This window comes from Medicago sativa, chromosome 2, assembly GCF_051527215.1.
Source record: "Medicago sativa cultivar Bolivia chromosome 2, Bolivia_mono, whole genome shotgun sequence".
Lineage (NCBI taxonomy): Eukaryota > Viridiplantae > Streptophyta > Magnoliopsida > Fabales > Fabaceae > Medicago > Medicago sativa.
Genome location: NC_140750.1, coordinates 19,371,657 through 19,394,565, shown reverse-complemented (window position 1 = coordinate 19,394,565; position 22,909 = coordinate 19,371,657). Strand labels below are relative to the sequence as shown.

Sequence of the window (22,909 nt, the reverse complement as noted above, 5' to 3'; positions counted from 1 at the left end):
ATAATTTAGAGAATAAATTGAAACAACTAGTTTATCCTCAAGCATTCAATTAAAACATATTTGTGAGTCCTCGTGAGTTTAGCTCAGTTGGTAAGGACAATGCATAAAATATGTAAGATCCGGGGTTCGAACCCCGGCCACCACCAAAAAAACATATTTGTGAGGTTATCCATGTTTGTGAGTACATGTATACCTCTTTCTTTGTGAGTACATGTATACCTCTTTCATGTCAGTACATGTATACCTCTTTCATGTCACATTCTAGTAAGTGTTTTGGAGTTCCAACGTTTGTAGCTTTTGCTAAGTGCATGTACCTGGTAGTAAGTGTTTTGGAGTTCCAACGTTTGTAGCTTTTGCTAAGTGCATGTACCTGGTAAATTACAATGCTGAGTTGAATATTCCGGTCAAGGAATAGTGCTGAGTCGTGTAGGAATTTATGCACATAATTTTGGGATTTTATTTTTTTACATCGGTATAGTTCTCTTTTGATAAGTTGTACTAGTGTTCTGACTTGAATGTTGACTTCCTTTACTCTATAGTGGTAGAAAGTACTCCCTCCGATCCTTATTATAAGAAACAATTGACTTTTTTGGTTCATAGAATAATTAATGTATCTTGTTATAAATATAGACTAGATACATCACTTACACAATGAACCTAAAAAGTCAACTTTTTCTTATAATAAGGACCGGAGGGAGTATACAAGAGTCATTCAATGTTGAACATTATAGGATAATGATGAATATGATTAAGAGATTAGACTTAACAAGACCCGATAATAATTCCTTCAAAAAAAAAAAGACCCGATAATATCTTTCTAAGTTTTTTTTTTCTTTTTTTCTAGTAGCCTAGTAGTTAGAGCTCACACAATTAAATGTGGAGAAGTAAGATGTCCAGGATTCGAACCTCAACCCTTGCATAAATTATGCAATCCCTATCAACTGAGCTAAGCTCACGGAGACTAATAACTTGGAAGTCTATTTATACTTCATAGTAACATTCAAAGACTAATAACTTGGAAGTCTATTTATAGTAACATTCAATTTAACCATCAACCGACTTGCTGTAAGCCGATTATGCATCAGTATAGATTATGCATCAGTATAATTATGACGCAGCCGATAGTCGTATACTTTCAAGACCTATAACATGACCAAAATCCTTTTTCGACTATGTAGCCATGCATGCTTTGACTCTTTATCTAAATTGTTAACATTATCTAAACATTTATGTGGTTATGATTTTTCCATTTCCTCTTACAATGAAGTTGCTACATTGCCTCACGTCTTATTTTATTTTTTTCCCGATGCTCCCCCCTCTCTCTTGTTCTTAGATATAATTGATACTAAAAAGTTGCAACTTGCTTATCAATCAATACAACAAAAAAAAAACACTTAATATAACATTAATCACTACAAAAATTAGTGAGAAAAATTTAGAGATGGAAAACTTGAAATCCCTCTCTAATTCCGTCACTAAATTTTGTGACCAAAAAATTTGTGAGAGATTTTATTTTTTCAGTCACTAATTTCCCTCCTAATTTTGCTTTTTCTAGTAGTGAAAATATAAAATCATGTAAATGTCATTTGTCTTATTTTTTTTCCCATTGCCGTGTTATATTGCTTTGATGTGTTGTTCATATGATTGCCTCTTAAGTAGAGAGAGGGGCAAGAGTTTTATGCTTGGTGACTAGTGTATGTAGGCCATTTAGGAATAGTTAAAGAGTTGTAAAACTATCGAACCATGGTGGACCCAAGCATGCTTTATTATTAAATAAAGAAAATATAAAAAAAAGTTAATATATATCTTTAATTTTAAATTAAAAAGTTATTTTTGAATATTATATAATTCACACAAAATTCATTTTTTCTCATTCTCATGATCAATTAAACATGACTTTTAGAGTCATGCATTGCAATCACAAACAACCTCAACTTCATGCACAAACCACTAATATATTCGGCAAAGATTATATATCTCCCTCATTTTATATGTATTAAGTATGACTTAAAAAATCATTCATTTCAATCACTAACAACAACACCAACTACATGCATGAACCACTAATAAATCTTGTAAAAGAATACATATTTTTTTTTCATTTTTCATGTATTAAATAAGTTTTTTTGAATAATGCATGTCGTGTGAGAATAAATATTATATATGTTAGAAATACAAAGTTATTGTAAAGTTTAACCCCTCTTACATCTATGTACAATAGTTAAGTTTAAAAGACTTCTAACTTTGTTATTGTTAAGTTTTAAAAGGTCTCATTTGAAGTTTCGTTTTAGACCTCTTGATTGATTGAACCAGCTCATCCTTTTTTCTTAAGAGAAACCAGCTCATCCGTTTATAGGTAAATTGTCCCAATTGAAATTTTCTTAGTTAAGATAGAAGAGATGGAAAGGATGAGCTGGTTCACAAAATTAGTATAATGAAGCCAAATCAAGATAGTAGTTCACGATAGTAGTAAAAGGCGTATTGTAGATTCTAAGAGCATAAATACTAGACAAAATAATGTGTGGCTTCACGGTTACCAATACTTTGTTATAGTGTTGGATATTTGAGACATACGCTATACAAGGTTCATTATCTCCGTTGTCTTGTTTAAATAATTGGAAAGTGTGAAGTCACACAAAATATTATGTAAGATCCATTTATACCACAAAAACGAATAGCGTGAATGTGGATGCTCTAATATTGATATAGCAAAAAAAGAATTAGTATATTCGAAATTGAAGAGAGTACAATGAATAGTATGTGTGACGAGTTCATGTGAGCTTAACTCAGTTAGTAGAAACATTGAATAATATATGCAAAGGTATGGGTGTTCAAATCCAAACCGATCCAAAATAAAATCGCAAATCAATCCAAAAAAATCGAAAACCGTCAAAAATCAAATATTTATGGATGCGTTTGGATGTTGTTTTGTAAAAACTGTTAGGATCGAATCGGATTTCGGATCACTTTCTGAAAACCGAACCAGATCAACTTATCACTCTTTCCGCGTTTCGACAACTTCGAACAACATTGTTGTTGAAGCGTGGCTAGAGGTGACACTGAATTCTGGTCTCCTCTATATTGTGATGTTGGGTGTAGCCAAAACGAAGGAGAGGATTTCGCATCAACACTCCATTTGTGTGTTCAAGATAGAGTGCTGATATATCAACTAGGTAACGGTAACACTCAAATCACTCATGCATTGAGAAGATTCTTACAGAGAGAAGATGTGTTGTTTGTTACACTTTGTCCAAAGAACGAAGACATATTCTCTCGCCCACCACACTATCTGCACTTCCCAAGAAAATTGGTGAGCGTTCGACACGGTCTACCGCTTGAAGAGCGAGACCACACTTTGCAGACTCTTTTTGAGAGAGAATTGGAGATGGTCATACCTAACCTTTACAATGACATGCATTACAATTGCAGGGCTGAAGAATACACGGAGAACCAACTCCTACTTGGTTCATAAGTCGCTCAAAATATTTCTAAGACGTGAAATCTCATTTAATTACGTCAAAAAGAAATCTCATTGAATCCTATCATTAGCCTTTGCCATATCCAATTTAACTCCTCTTTTTTTACCTTTGTAATTATATTTATTTAATGAAAAATGAAAAGTTTCATAAGTAACAATGACATTATCAGTTATGAATCTATTTAGTAAAAAGATATTTTGAACAGGCTAATTGGCAGAATCCGCTTAGTCCTATTACTAATAGTTTTAGTAATGATTTTTAAAATAACATTGCACAAAGGTATATGCATATAGTCACTAGGTTTGGAAGGGTCATTAGTCTTGGGAATAAGACAAATACAATCTGATTGAAAATACTAGGATCTCCTTCATTATTAAGGATATTTAAGAAAGTACTATAGGATCTCCTTAAAAAAGATAATGAAAACATCTGGGAGTGTGCTTCTCCTTGAGGTCTCAGGTTCGATTCTCTCCGATGCGTTTGGAAGGGTCATTAGTCTTGGGAATAAGACAAATACAATCTGATTGAAAATACTAGGATCTCCTTCATTATTAAGGATATTTAAGAAAGTACTATAGGATCTCCTTAAAAAAGATAATGAAAACATCTGGGAGTGTGCTTCTCCTTGAGGTCTCAGGTTCGATTCTCTCCGATGCAAATTTAGGTGGGCTAATTTAGCTTCTTCAAAAAAAAAAATAATGAAAACTTCATGCATCTCTCCTAAAATAGCCAAATATCTGCCAACTTCGGTGGTAATGTTGTTAATTCAGTTTCTTTAATTTTCCTTCTATATGGGAAACTTTACTCTATATTAATATCAAACAGAAGTAATAGTTTTACTCTATATTAATATTTTTTTCTTGTAAAAAATTTATGGTCATAAATCATACTCACATATAGACAACTCATGCTTCGGTGAGAACAAATAATTGGTCCAATAACATAAAGATAATTTAGAGAATAAATATTGAGACAACTAATTTATCCTCAAATGTGGACACCTAAATCATTAGAAATAGGTAGTTTTGATTTATTTATTTTCTATTGTAGTTACTATTTTTAAATTGACAATAGATACAACATTAAACCATGCATAGACTTTTGGAACTGCATATAGTTCCAATTTCATTATTCTTAGTAAATCACACAAGATCATATTGCATATAGCATATAAATAATATGATGATACATCTTACTATATTAAAGGGAACATACTACTGCTAGCAAACCCTAGAAAAACCCTATGGAAGCTCTACCATTTTAAACTGCATATTCATTTTGGCTCCAAAACCCTAACACTTGAATCTGCCAAAATGACAGAATTGTCCTTCCTGCAAATCACAGACCAAATCTTTGTATGAGATTTTCAAATCTTTTTACCACACATTGGACTTGGACGGTGCACACTGCACAATTGGTGGACGGTGCACACTGCACAAGGAGCAGCACACAGTTTTTCTCACTCTTTGAATCCATACTCTCTCTTCTTCCTCCCTCGTCATTCTTCTTCTTCCGTCTGTTTCTACATACTTACATCCATTATCTCTTTTTTTTTTTTCAAACAACAGTTTCTTCTCTCTCTCTCTCAAAACCACAACTTCCACACTTCCTTTCTTCCCACTTCCTCTGTTCGATTGCCCTAACCCAGGACCAAACGATCATGTATCTCTCTCTACACATTTTTTCTGTTCAATCGAGAGAGAGGAGAACTGGCACCGGCACCGCACCAGAGGATACAGAATCTGTTCAGAGATCAATCGAAATAGGATGAAGAAGAACTCGAATCCGAATACAAATCCAATCGTCGGCTCAATTTTGTAAGATTATCATTAAATTCTGTGTAATTTCAATATTTTGGTATGTGACCTAGCTTCATTCAATTATGCGTGAGCATGTTTATGAGTATTCATGTGTATGAGTTTTTTCTTTCTCCATAGTGTTTTGTTTTTACAACTGATTTGTAACTTTATTTTACAATTTACAGATTTGTGTTGCTGGAAATGTGGACTTTGGGTATGGAGTATGTTTGTTTATATCACTATCATTGTGTTCAGGTTTTTCTTCTCTGTCTTTCTTCATTTTCTTTTTCTGATAAGAATTTATTTTAGTTTGTTCACCCAATTTGCAATAGTTTCATTCTAATTTCATTTTTTTTCGTTATTTTTGTGAGTTTATACAGCACCATTCCACTGTGCAGCTCCAGTTCTGGTGCGTGGCTTTTTTCCTCTAATTTTTGGTGTATTTTTAGTTGTTAATGTGTTAGATTGTGTTTGTTTTTTGATCAAATTATGTGGGCACTGACACAAGGTATTGAGGTAGTTTTGTGAGCATTGCCAGTTTGACACAAGGTTTTGATCAATTTGAAGTGAGAATGAAAAAGTCCTTTGATTGCAATGTACATTTGTTATCATCACTATATTGTTCTTTACTTTTAATAAAAGGTTGAAGAATCTAGGATCTAGATGGTGGTTGCAATTGTGGAAATCCAACAATGTTGTTCAAGCCTCATTCAACAAAGAGCGATACATTTTTTTTTTATTGAAATCAAAGTGAGAGCAATTTCTTTGTTTAATTTTTGTATATTTATGATCAGATTTGTTTTTGAAATGCCTTGCTATCTACTTTGATATCACTTCTCTTATTGAGACTGAAAATTGAGTTCGTTAAGCACATTTTTGTGCAGAGATAATCTGAACAGAGTCATATTCTGCACACTTATATGTTGCACTGCTTGAAGTTTAAATAAGAATCCAATAAAAAGTATATTTTGACGGTACATCCATGAACTCTGTGTGGCCTTCATTCTTTTGTTCGTTACACATAAGTATATAGCAGAGTATGTATACTTTGAATTTATAGCAGAGTATGTATACTTTGTATATAGCCATCATTTTCTAGAGAGGTTCAGGTATTTCAGGTAGACTACTAATCAATAGAAGTTTATTCTTTGAGTCTGTCATGAATGGCACGGCTGTTTCGCCAGTTTTGTATCGATCTCAATTTTTTATTCCCGACAGTAAGTGACGCCATTGATATTTTCTATATGTTATTTTTGTAGCAGGGGTGTTTTTGTCGAGCAGGCTGGAATGAGGTGTCTCATTTTTCTGTTTTTTTTTCAAGGTGCAATCTCTCTTAACTCTTATGCAAATTGGATACTTACAATATGGGTAGCATGCAATTAACCCCTAGGTTGCGTGTGCAGCTTAATTCATGATTATCTGAACCATGAATTGTCTTTCTCCTATTTCCAATGTTGCATTACTTCCTTCCTTTCTTCTGTTATTATATTCATCATGGGAGCATGAGGTAAGAAAAAGATATCTCTAGATATCTACATCTCCCCCTTTTATATTATAGTTCAGACTTGCTTTCTTTGCTTCTGTTCCGTGACTATGCCGCCGTTGACGATTTTGATTTGGAATATATACTTCTTTTTTCTCTGTCTTACTGGTTTATAGAATCACATGTTTGTAAGGATGAATCAGAAAAAGGGAAGACATTAGATTGTCAAGCAATGTAGCAGCAAGCTCCCAAGTAGTGTGGTATGATTTAACAAACAATATCTTCAAATTTGCATTCTTCATCAATTATTTGATGTATAATTTTTATATATTATGAATCACTTCTTTTTTTGAATAATTTTTGTATAGTTTTATATCAAAGATATTATTATTGTGGAATATGATACCACTTTCTGGTATGAGTTAAAGAGGCTATGGTTAATTAATATTAAAAATGGGATAAAAGACGCATCCACTACTCTTTAATTTGGAATGCATATTTTAACAAGAATGAGATAAAAGAATATCACTACACTTTGAAATGCATATTAGTAAAACAAGACTTTACTTCATATACCGTATCATATTTCAGTTAAAGGAAGATGGAAGTGTGTGGGAAATAAATATGATCTTTGAAACAAGTTATGTATAAATTTGCTTTTACTGAAATCATTTAGAACTTCATTTTCAATCTTTTGAGGAGTTAGAATTTGTACAAACCAGATGTTCAAAAAAGCACTCTGAATTTGCTAATAATCTTGCAAAGCACAAAGGTTTGATAATGTTGTACCACGTTGTTTTTGTATATATATTGGGAGAGGGATTATGAATTTGTTAGTTGTAATTGATTTGTTTATCCTTTTGGTGCATTTGTAGAGTTGATACTGATGGTGTCTTTGAAAGAGTGAAGGAACTTTTTAGAGGTCATAGAGACTTGATCTTGGGATTTAACACCTTTTTGCCAAAGGGCCATGAGATTACCCTTTCGTCCGAGGATGAGCAACCTCAACCAAAAAAGAAGGTTGAATTTTATGAAGCTACGAGTTATGTGAACACGATAAAGGTTAGAATGTTTGTGAGTTTAATGGATTCTCTTCATGCAGATTTGTTTGCAATGTAGAATTAATAGTTTTAGTTTTGAGCTTAATGGTTCCTTTTTATGCAGACTCGGTTTCAGGGCGATGTTCATGTTTACAAGTCATTTATGGACATATTGAATACGTACAGAAAGGAAAGTAAGCCTATCACCCTGGTCTACAAAGAGGTATGTGCTGTTATAGTCAGGAAAATCTGTAATGTTGGTTTTTTTTTAATTTCCTCCAGTACTTGACATATTGCTGTGATACACATTTTAATCATGATTGCACTTCTCCAGGTTGCTGCATTCTTCCAAAACCACCCGGATCTTCTTGAAGGGTTTATTCATCTGTGTCGTGTTGATTGGCGGTGACTGGAAAGCTATCTGTGTGTTGCGTAATTTTCGTGTTGGTCATGCTATAAAACTCGGCATCAGTGGGGAAGGGGGTGCTGATGTTGTGTACCTGAGACATACCCCTTTGCAGTGCACTCATACAAGCTATATTCATCCTTCGAGCAATGGTGTCAATGAGAAATTTGTATATCAAGTTAACCATTACTTTATGAGGTGCCCTACCAAGAGGGAAAGTACCTGATGTGCTACAGTCGCTTAATGATGTTGTCTACGGAGTGTTTGGTCGTCGTTGTGTCGAGTATGTTGGTTTCTGCCGTGTTTAGTTAGTGTCTTTGTTGTGCAAGGATTATGTGGAGACTATGTTGATTGTTTCTTTGTTATATTTAAGCGGTGTTTGGAAATGAAATGTGTCCATTACTGTCCCGTGCGATAGCACGGGGCGGCGAACTAGTATATAACTAATAGTTGTAGTTCTTTGTGGAAGCATCAAAGTTACCATCAACAAACCCTCCATTGCCATGACCATTAAAAGTACTACGTACCCTTGTTATTAATAGTGCGGCCACCATAACTATTGGTGGTGCGGTGTTTGTTACGGTCCCCGGCATTTGCACCGGCGTTGATTTTGGCACCGGAGAAATTTTGGTCCCCGTTACCATGGTTGTTAAGGCTTTGTTTGGGAGTTTGGAGGGGAAGGGAGGGGAGAGCTTTGGGGGGTTGAAAATATATAGAAAAATAGACAAAAAATTCACATTTTTTGAAAGAGCAGTTTTTTAGAGAATGATAAATTAATACTTATGATTAATATACTTTTAATTTTAAGAATATTATAACAACATATATTGAATTTGAAAAATTCATATAAACCCTCCATAACCCCCCAAAACCCTCCCCCAATGCAATTTTTGAGTTCCCCCAAATGAGGGGGATTTTTTATTATGAGTAAAAAATTAACCTCCAAAGCCCTCTCCTCCCAATGTCTTCTATTTCTTCCACTTGCTCCTTCCTTTTTTCCAAAACCCTCCCCTCCCCTCCCCTCCAAACTCCCAAACAAAGCCTAAATGAATTTCCAGTACCATGGTTGGTGGATTTGGAAGCTTCAGCTGCTTTCTCAGCCTCAAGCATTGCGATGAGGTTTTTGATCACACGGGATGACATGTTTACACCTTTGCTTGGAAATTTCTATATAACTAATAGTAGTAGTGTTTTTGTATTTGGATGGTGTTAATGTTGCAAACCAAAACTTTATTATATAGATACAAGGAAACGAATATGGTACTTTTGCGGTTTCACGCAAATTATATAGAATATTACCTCCTTTCTAACGAATATTTTATGGATATATTTAATATGAACTTGTATAAAATGTCTAAAATTGGATCCTAGTTATATATTTAATAACATCTCTTTTTTTTATTCCTTCAAAAAAAATCTTTTTTTTTATTATTATATAACTCATTATATTTAGAAAAATGAAAATACCAATAAAAACAAATGTTTTTTTTAACTTCAAAATTCAAATTATATAGATTAGAATGGGTACCACAACAAATTTTACAATTAAGAGCCACAAACATAACATATAGGACGCACCATGTCAACACTATGGACTCAAATTCATAGTGTATTAGTGTTTCCATCTCTCTCATCATTTCTCTCCCTCTCATCCTCATCTTTTAATTTTTTTTATTTTTTATTTCTCATTCCTCACTCACAAAAACCACATGAACTGCAATCATGAGGCAGCAGGTGATTTAATTCCATCTATATATGGTAACATTTTGAGGCCTCATCATCAATTTTGTTATCTATTAATAAGGGGTTTCGTGTAAAAAGATGAGGGGATTATATAATCTTGTGAACAAAATTTTGCAATATTTTTTTTATCAGAAAAAATGAGAGAATAAAGTTACTAATTAATTGAATAAAATAAGCCAAATTTATTTAAAAGTTAAAGTATTCAATTAAAACTCCTTAAAAAAAATTATTCAATTAAAACATATATGTAACGTTTTTTAGGTAGTAAGAGACTTAACTACAAATTACATTTTATTTTTTGACGGACAAACTTAACTACAATACTAGTTTAATAAAATATTTTAAACTTAATTATTTCATGGACCTATTTAAAAATTCACAAACAATAGAGAACCATAATCAAGAGTAATAACCCATATATTATACGAGGGATCTAGTATTCTTGACTAGTTTCCACTCATGTCATTACACAATACTCATGTAACTATAAGTATTATTACAGACAATTAGAGCTATAACTCCATTGCATATTATTCATAGCACACCATAGTACGATATATGATCATATTACACATCATATGTATCAAATACATACTAATTCAATGGTTGTAGTTTGTTGTAGAGGCATTAAAATCACCATCAATAAAGCCACCATTACCATGACCATTGAAAGTGCTCCCCCTCCCCCTATTATTTATGGTGCGACCACCGTAGCTGTTTGCGGTGTGGTACCTATTCCGGTCCCGGAGTTTGCTCAACTGTTGATCTTTGCACGGGAGAAGTCTTGCTTCCCGTTGCCATGGTTGTTGAATGAGTTTGCAGTGCCATGATTGGAGTTGAAAAGTTCATCAGCTCCTTCCTCAGTCTCAAGAAGTTTGCGTAGACTTTGAATTTGAAGCAATCGGTTGCTCATCTTGATATAGCTAGATAATATTAATTTTAAGTTGATTGTTATCTACCTTATAATTGTTTTTGGTTAGCCTTAGTGTTACCAACTAAGCCAACATTATAAATATGTATGCAACGAATGGAATCCATTGCTACTTGTTCAATTAAGGATATATGATTTGATAATTTAAAAATAATTAACTAACAAGTTGGATTCGTTTTTTCCTAAAAAAAAGTTGGATTCGTTTTTATGGGATAAAATTTAGGAGGATATATCCCAAATTATCAAGTTCATATCTATGCCATTCTTTTCTATCCGCATTTGTGCTTGAACTATAAAAGTCTAGGAATATATATCACAAATTGTAAGTGCAAGAAGAATATCTATATATGGATAGATTAGGCTAATAATTGTAGATGGATAAAAACTTTTCCCATGGCCACCTTCAACATGAGTTTAGATGTACACATTTAAAAAGAACAATAATTTTTAAGGTAAATTGCACTCACATCCCCTAAGTTTTATTCATATGTCACTTACACCCCCTCTATTTATAAAATGAACAACAACCTCCCTTGTATTTACAATAAATGATATCTCCCACCCCTTCTGACCAACGTCCGTCTGTTTGATTTTGAGGCTATCGAGATTCTCTTCCTCGTGTGCATTTTTTTTTCTTTCTAAACGACCTTCATATGAATACAGCGATTTTGTCTCAATTTGACCAAAATCACATTTTCTCCATGACCTTCATATGAATTAACCCATACGCATTATATTGAATTAACCCATACGCATTAAACCATACGTATTATATTTTAAAAATCATAATTTAAACCCAATCTAAAATTCTAATCATTTTGAATTAACCCATTCTTCAATTGTTTTCAACTCCTTGAAAAGAAGAAATATAAGCGTTTGAAGAAGCAAGCTTTATTGAGTGGAAGCCATGAATGCCGTTGTTGAGACTCTCGTTGTTTGGTTGCATAGTGAATTATTCTGGCAGTCCAGTCATAGAGGAGAGTTGGCACAAAGAACACTCACTTAAGGCAAAGTGAATAAACAAAGTAAAGAAGTAAGTGACATATGAGTAGAATTAAGGAACAATTTTTCTTTTAACGGTGTTAGAATTCAAGGGAGGTAGATGCTTTTTGAAAAATAAAGGGGGTGTAAGTGACATATGAGTAGACTTCAGGGGAGATGAGTATAATTTACCCTAATTTTTATTTAAAAAAAAAAAGAACAATAATTTTGTTGTTTCAAAAATACATTTCTAATTAAATAATTTACTAACTACACTTTTTTTATAGGAAAATGTTACTCTGTCCATCCTAAAATAACCGACATTTTTGCAACAGAAATTTGTTCAGAAAATAACTGATATTTTCAATTTTCAATATAACATTAGTATTTTTTTTAAGGAAATATAACATTAGTATTTTTTTTCAATTGTACCCTCTAATTAATATTATTTGCATCACTCTTAAATCAACATCTTCTACTCTTTATTTTTTATAATGATAAATACACCAATACACTTGTCAAAAGAAAACATCAATATGATAAGGGTGATTTAGTACAAATATTGCATCTCTCTATCATTTATATACTTTTCGTAATTTATGTGGAATGAAGAAGTTGATTAGTTAACTTGGGATTGCGGAGTAATAGTTTAGTCTTTAGGTTAGCTTTTGAATGACTCTGGGTACTCCTGCCCTTTTAGTAGAAAAACCAAGGACCATTTGCCAAAACAATTTTGTTTTATTCTAATTGTCTCATTTTGAAAAGGAAAAAACAAACTTTCCTTTTTAAATATCCAAGTTTTAGAAAATTTAAATGTTTTGACATTTTTTTCTTCTTCAAGAAATGCAAATATATATTGAAAATATGTTTGGACTTTAAACTTAAACAATTATTTGTCACATCACAAATCTAATAAACCATGCTTGGATAAACAATCTATTTGTAGCTTATAGCTTAAGCAATTATTATGATAACCTTTGGTTATATTCCAACATTATGGCTCATTTGCTAAAGTATAAGAAGAAGAAATTTGGATTGTTGTGTGGTGCCATGTATATATCTCTAGATTCTTGTGTCAACTTGGTATGCGAAGTGGGCTGCTTGCATTATTGCATAAGGAAGTCAAAATTCCATGAAGTGGGCTGGTTACGTATATCATATCATCGTCAGACTGGTTGCTTACACCCTCTGGTCACTAATATAAACAAAAAGTTTGATTTCTAGATTCATTCATTAAAAGACGTATGTAGTCTTTATTATAGACTATATACGTCATTTAATGAATGAATATAAAAATCAAACTTTTGCTTATATTAGTGACCGGAGGGTGTATATGTCAATTATCAACTGATATAAACGAATAATAGTTAGTTACTACCTCCGTTCCTTTTTAAGTGTCACTTTTTAACATTTTACACAAACCAAGACACTCAATAAATGTTACTTTTTCTTATACAATAATCTATACTTTTACTATAATAGCCTTAATCATTTAATATCTTATTTCATATATTTCTCTCTCCACAATAAATAACTAAGGGTAATGTTGGTAAAACAACATTTATTGTTGCATTGAACTTTGAAAGTGACAGTTAAATAGGAACAAAAATTTTCTCCAAAAATGACACTTAAAAAGGAACGGAGGGAGTACAAACAAAGAAAAAAGAATAATGATTTTGCTTCTGTAATGAGAATAATACTCCCTCCGTTTTAAAATGAGTGTCGCTTTAGGTTTTGGCACACAGATTAAGAAATGAAATGAAATAATCATTAGATATAACACTTTTACTAAACTGCCCTTACTTTCCAAGGAAAAGACAAACTTATAGTTGCATTGAAAATTGTGTGAGAGAAAAGTTTGAGAGGGTAAAGTTGGAAGAAAAAAAATAAAGTTGCATTGGAAATGTAAAGTGACATTCATTTTGAAACAAATTTTTTTTGGCTAAAGTGACACTCATTTTGAAACGGACGGAGTAAATGATTTTATGTTCATGTCAAAAATAGTAAATAATTTGCTTTAAGTTACGTACTTCATACTCCTTATCCAAGGAATTAATACAAAGTTACGCATGAGCGAAAAATTCTGATACGGATTCCTTAGGGATGATAATGCATATGGGAAATAAATTGAATAAAGTCCTACAAAATTATTTAAGACTGGTAGGATTCTTATCCACCACTTAGGATGTAGATTCTCTAATCTCTTACAATAGTTGTCACTATTATAAGCAAAAACAACATTTTATATTCATTTAATTAATGATGCATATGATCTTTATTATAGACAACATACATTATTTAAAAAATGAATTAAATATGTTGATTTTTGCTTATAATAGTGACTGGTGAATGTATAGTGCCAACGGTGCACATAGTTAGATTTAGTGGTATGAGATTTTTCTCTCTCTAGATTTAACGGATCTAACAAGTGATGTATGTTGGGTTGCCCTGAGGACTAAGCAGCCAAAGTTAAGACTTTGTGTCTCAAATTTTAAACAAAAAATGACCTGAAAAAAGTTTAATTTAATTATAAGTATATGATATGTTCATTATAAATGAGGATATAAAGTGTTCATCTATGTCCCGATAATTGAGTTTCGCTCAGTTGATATTGACATTACATAATATTATACGTAAGGTTGAAGTTCAAATTCCGGACACCCCACTAATTCGCTTTAAAAATATGAATTTTAGCATATTGACTATTTGACAAAAAAATAAAATTAATACACCAATCTATGACAAAAAAAAAAATTAATACACCAATCTATATTAGTTATAAGATAAGGACTTCATGTATCCTCCTCGACCCTGAGCAAAACTTTATTTATTTATTTTTTTATATATATCTTATGTTTTTTTTTTTTGGGTACAGATGTTTTTATTTTTTATTTTAAAAGGGATCACTATAAAATTTGTGGTAGACATTTAGATATGTTGAATCGGCCTTGACACCATGTAGCCGTCGTAGGCTTGTAGTGGACCCAAGCATGTCTACTTAATATGTATGAATATGACTAACAAATTTTAATGGTGATACGTTGACATATGAGTCAGAATCAGATACAATTTTATTAGTAATTAGGGTTAAGTGAGTTTGACAGTGATCAAGTGTTTATATTACAGTAATAGAGGAGTAGGTAAGTTAGTCCTCAAAATTGAGAGCACCAATCAAAATAGAGATTTGACAAATATAGACCTCCCAAAAAAAGTTCAAATCTGGACTCTTACAACTTTGTTAACATTTTTTTGAAAAGAGAAAAATATATTAAAATGAAACTAAACCAAGCACAAGTGCAAGGAAATGTGACCTTCTATGTGGATCTAATATCAATGCAACTTTTTTTAAGATTTTATCCCTTTTATCATGGGCATACTCAACTATCTTGGAATCTCTTAAAAGAAAATTTTAAATGGTTCTTTCAATGACCGAAAAATAAAGACAAAAGAGGTTGGAACAACAGCTTAGAGACGACCCTAAAAATATTTCTTACAGGAATGTTATATCATACAGTCCGAACATATTCTTGTTGGTCTCACAATTAACGTTAGCCATACACACATTCAATATTCACAATTTAAAATTTTAACATATATACTTATGTATGTGAGAAATGATAGGGCACTCTCTTTTTAATACTAAGAATGAAATAGTGATATGACACAATTCAAATGAAATGATAATCTCATTACTAAGAATGAAATATTTGTAGTTACTCATATTTTAGAAGTGACAATATTTATCATTTCCTTTTAAATTGTGATGAGATTATCATTTGTATTGTGTGTTTTTTATTAGTGGTATGATATTAGTTTTCTATTGTCGAAAAAGACGTGGTCTATTAATCTTACTTAGTTTTTTAACAAGTCTAGTAAGTTTATGTTTTTTTTTTTTTTTTGATACCGGTATAACAAACAATCCATTACTATGTATTCAAAGCGTTTGAAATTGTTTGTTTGTATTGGGTTTTTATATACATCGTACTCTCAAATAACCTTTCTAAAAATGGCTGTAGAGAGATTAAATTAGTTTCAAAAGTTGTTGAGATAAAAAATTCATTATTCCAACTTGATTTTGTAATGGTGTGTTTGTTTCAAGTTATATTTGTATACTTCCATGAATAAAATGATAGAAATATACATTCCAATATTTGTTACAAGTTTATTAAATTGTATTCCTCGATATAAAAGATTCCTGGAAAATGAAAAATATTCCCATAGAAAATGATGGGATTAAAAGTTCCCATGGAGATGGGAATAAATTAGTGTGTAACTACTCATTAACCTTCCTATTATAATACTTCATGGGAATAAAACATTTCAAGGAACCAAAATCTTTTTTCAAAATGTCCAGGAATAAAACTCTCTTCTTTATATTTCCAGAAATAGCATTCCAATGAATTAATTTAGTAAACTTGAAAAAAACCAACTCTAAGTAAAAGTACCACTTCATCCATTTCAAAATACAGCCGCATTTTTACAATGTATATTATTCATATAATTTACTTTGACCATGTTTTTTTAACTAATATATAAATATAAATATTAGCATGCATGAAGTTGTTTCTATTTATCTCGATTTTTAAAAATATTAAATTTTTTTAATTTTTTTACTATAGGTAATTGAAGATATAACGGTTAAATTCATGTATTAGCATGTATGAAGTGGTTGACTGGGAGATATATTTAGAAACTATAGGTGGAATAGTTGTTTTAAGCAAAAAATAAATAAATAAAGAAACTATAGGTAAGTAAAAGATACATAACTATTATGACACTTATTTATAAATGTTTTTTTTTTGTATATTCAATGAAATGTCTCTTAATTCAATGTTTTTGTTTATCAAGCCAGCCCAAAACTCTATACCCCATTGCTTCAATCAAGTTTTAAAACCCTATATGTATCCAATCATTGTTCATCAAATCACAATCTTGATATAATTATTTGATCCACCACTGTCAATTGCAAAGCACCACTAAGAATGCAATACCAATCAAATTTTATGTATCATAATAAAAAAATATGGTAAGGGCAAAAAAATCCCACATAGTGTCTTAATATTATACGGTAACTATATATATACACCGTATAAATATATTCATGTCGAGATATAATTTGATGTATGTTTAAAATGATAATATTCAAGAGGACCAAGCTTTTCCCCCCAAAAAAAAAAAAGGACCAAGTTTTGTTTTTTTTTTTTTTTTTTGCTAATATGAAGAGGACCTAGCTGACTAATAATACTCTTTTAGAGATTAATACAGGTATTATGAAAATATTCACTTAGTTCAATTGGTTAAAATGATGGTCTCATACGTTCTTTGACCAAGGTTCAAACTCTTTACTCAACAAAATTAGTTCTCACAGTACAGACCAAAAATATAATACAATTATCATAAAAGAGTCATATTGCTCAAGTTCTTTCAATAGTATATAACACGTATTATACAGTACAATAGGTTTTCTTTACTGTATATATAGTGCAATATGTGATCATAGGAAGAACGACTTATATAACAAATTAATCGAAATTCATTGTAGTCAGATGAATCAAAGCCACCAAAGATGATGCTTCCGTTGCCATTTCCATGAACATAACCGGTGTTGTTAATAAGACCCCCATGTTTTGTGTGCCACCGTTGGAGAGAGTGTCGGGAGGCGGGTGTTGGCGCGAGCAACGGTACTGGTACCGTTGCGGTTGCGTCGTCGTCGTGGTTGTCGAGGTTGTGGTTCTTCTACATGATCCTCATCAAGGTGTAGCAATTGCATCAATGATGCCATCGTTAAAAAGCTAGCTTGGAAGGGCTAAAGTTTTAGATGCCTGGTAGAAGATGATGCACCCATCTATATATAGAATATATGACTTGCATAAGGAATAATATGTAGGACCCTGTTAACTTGAAGAGTAAGCTAAGTTGGGGTATTTTAATTGTAAAAAATAAATAAAATCAACCGGTGAGCAGAATGTGATTATTGTTTGTGAATAATGAATTTAATATATCAAACCTCTAAATGATTATCATTTAGAGGTTTGATAGATTAAATTCATTATTCACAAACAATAATAATAATTAAGCTCAAAAAATTTATTGCGTGGAATTTATATCTTATCGAACAATCATATTTGTACATATTTACATTTTATACATCTCTTTATTGTCTTATTTTCTCTCTATCTCTCATCATATAACATCAATTATATTACATGTCACCTTTATCATTTAACTCTATTTCTTTATCTCCTCTCGTGGTCGAATGGTTTTGGATGTTCTAGAATTATTCTTCATCATGGTAGGAGTATTAGAGTACCGTGAAGTAGACTGATTACGTAATGTGTCAAAAGATATCATGAGGTGGGCTGCTGATATATTAATAGGAAAAATTTCCAATACAATCATAAAAAGGTCCTTCAATTATTTTAACAAAATCTCAATTCCATTTAGAACTTTTTCAGAAATATATGAAACACAAATAAATACAAGTTTGTATTCGATCTTTGAATAGCGGAGAAATCCTTTTGAAGGAGAAGGCACTGTATGTAACTATCAATTTGGTAGTAAACTAGTATAAAATCAATTGTGTTTCTGCTTTATCATTTTGTTCTTTTTTTTTTTTTTTAGATAGACGAGATGACAACACAATCATAAACTCACACACACAAAGTGGAGGTACCGGAGTTCGAACCTCTGTCATGACGTCCGGCTTAACAATTTCAACATTTTTTCCAGTTGAGCTATGACTTATGAAACGCCTTGTACTTATTTCTTACCACGTTCAAAGTAATTTTGCCGCTAACCAAAATATTTTCAACAGATTCTTCTATATACTCTAACCTGTTTCTTACTTTTCAAAATGAACTTTTATGAAGTTTTCAAAAGAGAAACTTTCTTTCTTAAAAAAAAAAATGGAAACTTTTTAAACTATAATTCGCAGTCACTTTCACTCAAAGCTTCTATTGTTCTTAGGATGTGTTCACCATTACACATTCTCATTGTCTATCTGATCAAGCCCCGCTTAAGCTCTCTAAAGCAATCTTAAAACAAGAATGAGAAGCTCCAAAGAACCAACGACGATCCTGCACATTGGTTGTGACAGCATTTTTGTTAGGAAAATGCTACTTGTAGCGAAAAACCAAATCACGACAAAATCATGTTGCTAGTTACTAATACCCTCCTTCACATTTATCTTTTTTAACCACCCATTTTTCTCGATAAAGGGGGAGATCCAGCGGTTATAACAAATTAAAAGATGATTTCGTTTTGTACCTAAAAAAATAAAATAAAAGATGATTTCGTTACGTTTTATTTTCCGCTTGAAATAGCACCACCCTTTTTGTTATTGCCTCAACAAAGGTTTTGATAGGTCTGAGTCTGGCCTACGAAAAAATTTACAGGCATGAGTCTGGCTTATGGCCTATCATAGGCCGTTTTTCTTGGTCTGACCTGGCCTATTAAAAAGCATGGACTGGTCTGAAAGCCTACTTACAAACTTACTTTACATTAAGGCTATCAAATAGTTCATTTGGTCTACTAAATATTCTAAACAGGCATTAAAGCCTACATAAAAGCCTATTTCACTACAAGTAAATTGTAACTAGATTAAAGCCTACTTAAAAGCCTATAACAACAAAGCCTATTAAGGGACTAATAGATAGAGAAAAAGATGTTTATATTTTTAATATATGCAATTATTTTAATATAATTTTTTTTAATAAATAAGTATTAATAGGCCAGCCTATTAGGCTTAACAGGCTTTTCTAGAAGCCTAAGTCTGACCTATTTAACTAAACAAGCTTTCTAAAAAGCCTAAGCCTAGGCCTATCTATTAAACAGGCCAGACCAGGCCAGGCCGTAAACCCTGTAGGCCGGCCTGACCTATTCCCAACCCTATTTACGGGTATCTATAAAACCCTAAATTGAGAATTTTTTTTAATAAAAAAAAATGTTTTCTTCCTCCTTTTGTTGCCCTAACTGTTATGAATGTCGAGATCAAAGAGTTGAAAACGAACTTCGTATGAGAAGTAAGCTTGATATAGGTTGATACAAAGGACAAATTTGTATGAGTATTATTGAATATTTGATTAAAAGATGGTAAATGAATGTATGGAATGCTCAAAAACTTTACTTTTGGTGAACACAATGATACCCTTCAATAATTTACCTTGGTTTTTTTGGGTAAAATTACTTATATAAATATCTTCTTTATTTTCTTAAAAAACGACTTTATTTTTTTGAGCAAATTGATACTCTTGAAGTTTGATTGAATATGTATCAATCATTTAATCAATAGTATATATATAAAGTAAGGTTTTTTATGCCACATGTCACTTCCACATTCATTCTCAATATTTTTATTATTTTTTCTATTTTATTTAACATAAATATCTCAACAAACTTTTGATCTTATGCACTCAGTATTTTTTATCTCAACAAACTACACATCAATCAATCAATCAATCAATAGTATATATATAAAGTAAGGTTTTTTATGCCACATGTCACTTCCACATTCATTCTCAATATTTTTATTATTTTTTCTATTTTATTTAACATAAATATCTCAACAAACTTTTGATCTTATGCACTCAGTATTTTTTATCTCAACAAACTACACATCAATCAATCAATAGTATATATATAAAGTAAGGTTTTTTATGCCACATGTCACTTCCACATTCATTCTCAATATTTTTATTATTTTTTCTATTTTATTTAACATAAATATCTCAACAAACTTTTGATCTTATGCACTCAGTATTTTTTATCTCAACAAACTACACATCAATCAATCAATCAATCAATCAATAGTATATATATAAAGTAAGGTTTTTTATGCCACATGTCACTTCCACATTCATTCTCAATATTTTTATTATTTTTAAAAACCAATATTTTATTTAACAAAAATCGGGTTTTCGGGGCTACTTGATCGGATTGCTCCGAAACATCCCCAGAAAATCAGAAAAAATTCAAGGACCATGACTCCCGTAGAAGGGACTTCTTACGGGACTCCGCCCCTCAAAATCCAAAATTCCATCGTTTAGACCCATTTTTCATTTTTATTAATTTTTCATATTCTCAGAAAAATCCGAAAAAATTTCCATTAGTTTTATTTGATTTTTAGAATTTTTTGGTACTATTTTATATTTTTATGATTTTATTTGACAGGTTTTTAGCATTTTTTTACTTAGTTTTTTTTGTTGTTTTTAAAAGGAAAACTCAAAACTGTTGAAATGTGAGAGAGTCTGATGACTGATTATACATAAGAATTGTCCGGATTATAAAATCCGAAATAGTAAACATGAATCCGAATTTTAAAATCCGGAATGCACAAGGGCATTTTTAGAAGTTTTACAGGGCGCGGGAGAAGGCAATAGGGTGGGAAAGTAATAGTCCATGTTTAAAGGACCCAAAACTATTACCACTTGGACTAATTCATTATTGATTTTGTTACACTTTTTATTCTTGCATTGGACATTCATCTCATCATTTATATTTATTTTTAATTTTTTTTGAAATATTTATATTTATTTTTATGATATTATTATAATTGTAAATTTAAATAAATTCAATCTAATATACTGACACGTGTATTCGTGGACACAAACTTATAAAACTTATTTAATATCTAACCCGGGCAACGCCGGGTCTCTAAACTAGTTATTCAATATAATATCATTTTTCTATTATTTTACTTAAAAATAAAATCAAATTTTAAATGAGTTTTGCATACGAGATACCCGGAACCCAACCTAACTTTAGGTATATATCTAACAATTCTCAATTAATTTTTACGTATAATGTTGGGGTTATCTATCAAATCTAGTATTCCATACACTGAATAAGTACAATGTTTTTTATTTTATTTCAAAGATTTCAAATAAATAAGGGGTAGGCCCTCAATTGGGACCTATAGAATAAGGCAAGCCCAATATTGGATCATGAAACCCTCATCCTTCAAGCAACAGAGAGGAGTGAGAGTGACGCAAAACCAAGTCAATTACCACGGGGATATCCCTGGCTGTGTACATATACACCAAGAACAAAGTCAAACACAGGTTTTCATTCTGAAGTTGTAATTTGTAAAGCTCTTAAAATACAGATACAACATATTTATCTATCTACTTTAAGAAAAGTTTTCTTATAATAACATGTAATACATTTTCACATGTCTTTTTCTACCTTGTGTTGCCCTAGATTCGTGCAAAGAGCACGATATTTTTACTATATATAGTCTATAATACAAGTCAACAACAACAACAACTAACAAAATAAGACAGACTATGCATCTAACGACGCTAATGTTTTGTCATAATACTAGGCTATAATAAAAGTGCTTAAAATATATACAAGATGCATGATTAACTATAATATAATATAATAAGGCAACGTCAATTATTCATGACTAAAGTTTTACTCTTCCTTTTGAGTGAGCTTTTAAGTCTTCAAAGTTGATTGCTCATTCGCCCCGTTGGAGTTGCCGTTGTTCTGCCCTAAGTGATTGAACATTTGCCTCCAACTCCTATTGGAGCTGTAGTAGCTATTATAGCGATTCCTTCCAGGTAAAGGAATTAAGGAACTAGGTGGCGTTCTTGGATGAGTAGTTTTTTGTGTTTCACCATCACCAATTTTGATCTTTGGCACACCAACAACAAAAGTATTCTTGGATTGATCAGCCATGTCTATAAGAAAATATGGTTTTTCTTTGAGTCGTTCTCACTATGATGCCATTTACCAGGATTAACTACCGGGTTTTATAGATGGAGGAAGAATAATATCTATGCATGATTATCCAAAACTTAAGTAGAAAGCATTGACCATTTATTATTGGAAAATATTCTCTTAAATATCTATACTATATATGTTATTTTTCAAATCAAGTTGGGGTTAAAATCCATACTTGATTCATTTACGATAACTTTATCCGGGAATATATTGATTCCATATTATAATATTTGGACACGCCAGAGATTCTATTTGGACTCGTATCGAACAGGTAAGGCTTACTCATTAGATCGTACGTAATAATAGTGTGGCAAATATCTCC

At 31.6% G+C, this 22,909-nt stretch overlaps 1 protein-coding gene and 1 pseudogene across 1 annotated transcript; one reads left to right on the top strand and one right to left on the bottom strand.

Annotated features, from left to right (window-relative positions):
* The first annotated feature begins 6,780 nt into the window (after nucleotides 1-6,780).
* On the top strand, nucleotides 6,781-8,579 carry LOC146945270 (paired amphipathic helix protein Sin3-like 3). The gene is made up of 4 exons (XM_085748047.1): nucleotides 6,781-6,785; nucleotides 7,637-7,823; nucleotides 7,926-8,024; nucleotides 8,136-8,579. The coding sequence occupies exons 1-4, from the start codon at nucleotides 6,781-6,783 to the stop codon at nucleotides 8,208-8,210; spliced, it is 366 nt and encodes a 121-aa protein (XP_085604173.1). The 3' UTR covers nucleotides 8,211-8,579.
* On the bottom strand, nucleotides 8,526-9,451 carry LOC146945269 (uncharacterized; annotated as a pseudogene).
* Nucleotides 9,452-22,909: the final 13,458 nt, after the last annotated feature.

What these genes read in the sequence shown, in the direction of transcription:
- LOC146945270 (XM_085748047.1), top strand. An exon ending in GTTATGTGAACACGATAAAG is followed by an intron (nt 7,824 to 7,925) that starts GTTAGAATGTTT and finishes CTTTTTATGCAG; the next exon opens with ACTCGGTTTCAGGGCGATGT. An exon ending in TCACCCTGGTCTACAAAGAG is followed by an intron (nt 8,025 to 8,135) that starts GTATGTGCTGTT and finishes GCACTTCTCCAG; the next exon opens with GTTGCTGCATTCTTCCAAAA.